General features: G+C 34.8%; 2 protein-coding genes across 2 annotated transcripts in view; both read left to right on the forward strand.

The window, feature by feature from the left end:
• Positions 1-905: 905 nt before the first annotated feature.
• Positions 906-4,341, forward strand: LOC111807832 (auxin-binding protein T85). Its single transcript, XM_023693715.1, has 5 exons — positions 906-1,025; positions 2,028-2,134; positions 2,248-2,451; positions 3,777-3,844; positions 4,013-4,341. The coding sequence occupies exons 1-5, from the start codon at positions 944-946 to the stop codon at positions 4,116-4,118; spliced, it is 567 nt and encodes a 188-aa protein (XP_023549483.1). The 5' UTR covers positions 906-943; the 3' UTR covers positions 4,119-4,341.
• A 1,302-nt stretch (positions 4,342-5,643) lies between these two features.
• LOC111807771 (probable galacturonosyltransferase-like 4) overlaps positions 5,644-6,333 on the forward strand; it is a 2,275-nt gene continuing 1,585 nt past the window's right edge. The window contains exon 1 of the mRNA XM_023693638.1: positions 5,644-6,231. Within this exon, the coding sequence (XP_023549406.1) occupies positions 5,644-6,231 (588 nt within the window). The remainder of the gene's footprint in view (positions 6,232-6,333) is intronic.

Here is a 6,333-nt window from a genome sequence, read left to right on the forward strand (position 1 = left end):
TCCGATTTTATGAATAATTTAAAATTAAAAAAAATCATAAAAAAATATTTAAATCAATAATTAAGTTATTTTTGCTTTTAAAAAAATTATATATATATATCATAAATCTGATTAACCCTTAATATCGACGATAAATATTTTTATTTATAGATATAAAAATATATTTAAATCGCTAAAAAATAATATATATATATATATATAGTTTAGTCCTTTCAATTAATTTAAAACTTTTAACTAATAATTTATATATATATCATAAATCTCGATTAATCCTTAATATCGATTAAATATTTTTATTTATAAATATTACGACATATTTAAATCAAGTCAGGTTAAATACTAAATATATATATATATAGTTTAGTCACTCCAATTAATTAAAAAATTTAATTAATAATTTATATATATCATAAATCTCTATTAATCCGTAATATCGATGTTAAATATTTTTATTTATAAATATAACGACGTATTTAAATCAAGTCTAATATATATAGTTGTGTTTGACAACGTTTTCTTCCTATTTTTATTAGGTTTTTCAATTATTTGATTTTTAGTCAAATTTTAAAAATAAATAATTAAATTTATAAAATTATTTTTATTAGTTTTGAAAATTTTGATTTTTTAAAAAAAATAAAAATTTTATTAAAATAAGTTGCATTTATAAGCTTAAATTTAAAAGATTAAAATTAAAAAGAAACTATAAAATTGGTTATTCAACGTATAATAAATTAATTATTAAAAATATTGTAATTTAAAAGATTAAAATTAAAAAGAAACTATAAAATTGGTTATTTAACGTATAATAAATTAATTATTAAAAATATTGGAATTTCATAATTAAAAATGATTGGGCGTACAAAATCTGGAAGTCTCGGGAAGGGTATATAAGAGTGAGCTGGAGATCGAGCTCCAAAAATGGTGAAATTGCAGAAGCGATTGGATGGCGGGACTTTCCTTAGCTGTATCTCTTTGCTTAATTTTCCTTCCTGCGATATCCGAAGCATCACCTTGCTCGATCATTGGTATGTACTTTTCTTCTTCCACCACCAATTTTAGCTCCTCCTGCGCCGTTTCGCAATTGTTGCTTCGTTGTTTTGCTGGTCTGTGCTTCGTAAACTCCGAAGAAGTTGAGTTTTATCATATGTAATGCTCTTGATATTACATGTTTTTTGTTTGCTCCCTTTGGTTTCCATTTGAGTAGCTTTTGAAGCCCTTTTGGCCATTAGAGACGTTTTTTGAAGTAACTAGGCGGCAACCAGATCAATACCTTCCTTTCGAGTTTCTTATAGAATTTTCGCGGATTTTGATGGCTTCCACCGGCATTTTGGACGACGATTAACTCAGCTCCCAAAAACGACGGAATGAGAGCCGTCCAATCATTGATAATCATCAAGAGATTGTAATTACAAAGAATTTTTGTGTAAAATTATCCATCTAAGCGCTGTGTTTTGTGCAAGACTACTCAAATGTAAAAACGTATAGACCTAAAGGATCTTGCACTTCTTTCTTTCCATTTATGTCACCAAAGAACTCTAAAGGCACAGCTCCCTACGACCTTGGTTTTCCCCATCAGATTCCACGCATAAGCCAATCTTCCACTCTTCTAGGAAGAAAAGTACAAACTCCCAAGACGTTGTCTTGAATAATGGTATCCATAAAATTGGGCTTCAGATTTTACACAATACCTTCATTGGGTTAATAAGCCTTTATGCTTGTGTTGTAAGACTAGAAATATGGTGGTTTTTGGTTTTAGGGTATTTGAGTATTGAACATGTTATGTCATGATAACATTCAGGACAAAGCGCTACAAATTTACTACCGAACTAATGGATGTTCTGCTCTGTTTTGAGTCTTCGAATTGTTGTATTTAAGCTTACCTATGTGACTTCGGACCTAAGTGTTTTGATGTGTACTTGTGACGGGGATGGTCTGAAAGTTGAACTTTATGTACCTGACTGACTTCCGCATGGTAGCTAACATTTTTTGTTGTTTCTACATGCATCTAAATTTTTTCATGGATCCAGGGTTGCCTCTAGTGAGAAATATCAGTGAGCTTCCACAAGATAACTATGGAAGGGGAGGCTTGTCTCACATTACCGTTGCAGGTTCACTATTGCATGGGCTGAAGGAGGTATGGCGTGTTCATCCTTCGAGGTTCTAGAACCTAGCCTAGCTTTGTAATGAAACAGAAGATATTTTTTATTGGCCTGTGCTAGCCATTTACCACTTTACTGAATTTTGCAGGTGGAGGTGTGGCTCCAAACATTTTCCCCTGGATCACACACACCTATTCACAGGCACTCCTGTGAAGAAGTTTTTGTGGTTTTGAAGGGGACTGGCACTCTCTTTCTCGCACCTAGTTCTCATGGAAAGTACCCTGGAACACCAAAAGAATTTTCTATCTATTCAAACTGTACATTTCACATACCTGTTAATGATGCTCACCAGGTACGTTGTTCTACTTAAATCCCTTCCTTGCTTTAGAAGTCTCCATAAATATTGTGGGCTTAGTTGATATACATCATTTCTGATTGCTTACAACTTAGTCTCAAATGTCTAGTCTTGCTATCCTTAGAATTTTTGTTGCCATGCAATGAGTATTGGAAAGCTTATGGAAGCCTTCTTTTTTAAAGATGGCGAGGGTGAGTGGTTCGAAAAAATTGGAAGTTCAATGGATCTAAAGACAATAAATCAAGCTAGGATGAATGAGACTTTACTTTGCCAGTTGAAGAATTTTCTATGGCCTAAGCAAAACATTCAAAATGAGAGAAATAGCACAAATTACTCAGCTGTCAAATAAAAGCTAGGGTAAGTGCTAAAATAACCTCACTTCATAGGATTTTCAGTAGTCAACAGAAAACTACTGGTTCATTGAATCTTATGATATATAATTTTCTTTATGAGGGTCGGGAGTGTATTTGCTCTTGCAAATGAATGTTGGTATTTTCCCCCAAGGAGCATCTTGAATTCGGGATAGGGAGGAAAGAAGGGCGTAGTTTCCTTGATTTCTAAACCTCCTTCTCATGTGAATCTTGCTTGAATGTTCTTGGTTATCTGTCCGTTTAAACTGCCATTTTGCTAATTGGGAATTTGGAAGGTGAAACTACCAAATAAGGTCAATGTTTCTGCTCAGTTTGTGGTTAATGAGATTGATTGTTCTTTGGGTCTTAAACGGGGATTTGCGTCTACATGTTTTTTGATGAAAAATTAAATTACAAGGCAAAAGCCTTCAAAATCCTTTCACTCCCACTGGACTCTTCAAACTTCTTCATTGCATGATTTTCCAGTGAAATGAGAATGCTTGCTTTCCATCCCACCCCATGGAAGAAAGGAAACACAATCCGGCTTAGGCCTAGATATATGCATATGCGAACTGAGGACGGGTTTTTGGAGTTAGCTACTTCCTCTTATACTGTCTTTGAGGAGTTGAGGCCTGACCTCCTCCTCCCTTTGTTTTATGGGATAATGAAGTTCACTGTTTACTGTGTATATATATACATATATGGTTATACGTTCCTGTTCTTTTAGTGGATCAAAGAATCATGAAATCTGGCTTTCTGACGAAACCTTTCTCCAGTGACTTTCTACATTGATCTGTGAAATGTGGACCGATGTGCATGGTATCATCAGTTTAAGCCCCTGATCATGCTTGAAATTTTTTTTTTTTTGTTTCAAATTATATTTTCAGTTTATCAAATATACCACAATGTTCAAACAATTCTCAACTCAAACCAAGCCTCTGATATCACTTGAATGGTTGACCATTAACACAGATATGGAATACGAATGAACATGAGGATTTGCAGATGCTTGTCATCATTTCCAGGCCACCAGCCAAAGTGTGCGTATTTTTCTTCCATTTTACATTATGTATTTCATCTTTATTTGTTTTTATAACTCGAGCTTAACGAATTATATACATTTGCTTGAAGAAGCTCATTATGGTACTTGGGAGTAATTTGAAGGTGAGACTCATGAACAACCAAGATGTTTTGGTTTATGGTTGCAGGTTTATTTATGATGACTGGGCCATGCCCCATACTGCTGCAAGATTGAAGTTCCCCTACTATTGGGATGAACAGTGTTTTGAAGCGCCCGTAAAGGATGAACTTTGACGTTGTTTGTCGATCAAATTGACCGTTAACATCAAGTGTTATAAACTTTAAACAAGGTGCAACATCTTGAAAGTTCTTCAACCTTGTATCACTCACTTTTGCTTCAAAAATCCATTCCAAATGGATAGAGCCTTGTTGAGGTGTGAAAGCCTATAGTTTCTTCTATAATTTTGAAATCATTGATGGCCGTTGGGTCGGTTTGATAATAATTTCGTTTTTAGTTTCTGTTTTAAAAAATTTATGTCTAGTTCTTACCAGTTGGGTCGGTTTGATAATAATTTCGTTTTTAGTTTCTGTTTTAAAAAATTTATGTCTAGTTCTTACCATTTTTTTTAAATTATAAATATAATTTATTTTAGCTGAGCGATAGTAAGAGCAAATTCAAACTTGAGCAGCTTATCTATTCAGTTATATTCAAATTGATAAATATAAATATTATTTATGAGCGTAATTCACTACACTACACATATAACACATAAAACAAACATGTAGCTCAAATCTTCGATTAAATTTATTGTTTTAACCGCGAATTCCTTTTTTATTGCATAGTATATATATATGTATATATAAATAATGTAACTACAATTTTTTTTTTTATTATTATTGCCTATGTATGCTCCTTCTTACACATATTAGACATTATACAATTAATAAACACCTAGATCACTCCACACTTTTTGAACATTATACACTTTTAAGTAGCATTTTCTTATAAAAGATTATAATATCAAGCATAATATAAGAGTTAAAGATGCGTTCAAACTAGTAAACCTTATGCATGTGTAAGATATTATGAATGCTACAAACAATTCACAATCCTTCTTGAAGCACACTAATAGCAAAAGAGAAAGATAAGTGTAAATAGCAAAAATAGAATGAATCAAGAAAAAAGTGGATAAAGGGAAGAGAAAAGAAGTCACTAGGATCAAACAAATCATCTAAAAGTGTTTTTCTTGCTTTGAAATCCCAGTACAAACAATCAACAAAACTATGCAATCATCTAAAATCAAACTTTACTAAAAAAACAAAGGACCCCATGGATCAAACAATATCCCCTCCCGAGTATCTTCATTTATGTTTGTCAAAAATTAGAAGAAGAAAAGGATGGGTAGAGAAAGATGAAGTAGTTGAGTGTTTTTGAGGAACAAAGAAATCTAAAAATTGGCTAGATCCCCTGGTTCTAAGTCCAAGAAATGTGGAAAGGAAATGGAAGCTGAAAAAGGAAAAAGAAAATGGATGTAGCTCCATGAGAGAAAGGAGTAATGATAATCCCAACCCACCATGAGCATGCCCAGAAATAGGCATTGTTCTCCTAAGAATTTTCCCTTCCTCAGAATCCCACCAACCTTGTTCCTCCTCAACTTATATCCCTTATCATCAATCGTTCCTAATTCTTCCTTCCCAATCCTTCTCCCAAACCAGCCTAACAATGGCTGCCATCACTCCGTTTCTGTCACTTCTTTGATCAATCATCTCCTCTTTCTCCATTGTTCCAATTTCCAAAACTCCAATTTACAGGGCAGGAATGGCCTTCCACAACAACCATCTCCATTTCTCCATCTCTCTCCTCGGCCTCCTCCTGTCTTTCCTCCTCATCCTACTCCCCGCCACCGCCACCGCCACCGCCACCGCCGGAATCCGCCTAGGGATCATCCGCAAGCCTTCCTCCGACGTTCCTATCTTTCGCGAAGCTCCGGCGTTTCGGAATGGCGATTCCTGTAAAAGAGATGAGAAGATTCACGTGGCTATGACTTTGGATTCGAATTACCTGAGAGGAACAATGGCGGCCGTTCTGTCGATTCTTCAGCACTCGACTTGCCCTGAGAACGTGGAATTTCACTTCCTGTGGGCGAGATTCGACTCCGAGGTGTTCTCGTGCATCAAAACCACGTTTCCGTACCTCAATTTTAAGGTTTATCGATTCGATTCCGGTAGGGTTCGGGGGAAAATTTCGAAATCCATTCGACAAGCTTTGGATCAGCCATTGAACTACGCGAGAATTTACTTGGCGGAGATTCTGCCGGTGGAGGTTAAGAGAGTCATATATTTGGATTCCGATTTGGTCGTTGTTGACGACGTTGCAGAGCTTTGGGGAGTGGATTTGGGCGATAAGGTATCAAATCAAAACCTTCAATTTCAGATCATCAAACCCTAAACTCCGTATTTATACATTTCTCTCTCTCTCTCTTTCTCTCTCTACAAAATTTCCTTTTTT

Source organism: Cucurbita pepo, chromosome LG12 (genome assembly GCF_002806865.2).
Source record: "Cucurbita pepo subsp. pepo cultivar mu-cu-16 chromosome LG12, ASM280686v2, whole genome shotgun sequence".
In the NCBI taxonomy this organism is placed as follows: Eukaryota; Viridiplantae; Streptophyta; class Magnoliopsida; order Cucurbitales; family Cucurbitaceae; genus Cucurbita; species Cucurbita pepo.

Excerpts from the sequence above, each read along its gene's own strand:
- LOC111807832 (XM_023693715.1), top strand. The coding sequence starts at position 944 with ATGGCGGGACTTTCCTTAGCTGTATCTCTTTGCTTAATTTTCCTTCCT. Across the intron at positions 2,452-3,776 it reads CTGTTAATGATGCTCACCAG|ATATGGAATACGAATGAACA; the intron begins GTACGTTGTTCT and ends CCATTAACACAG. Across the intron at positions 3,845-4,012 it reads TCCAGGCCACCAGCCAAAGT|GTTTATTTATGATGACTGGG; the intron begins GTGCGTATTTTT and ends TTATGGTTGCAG.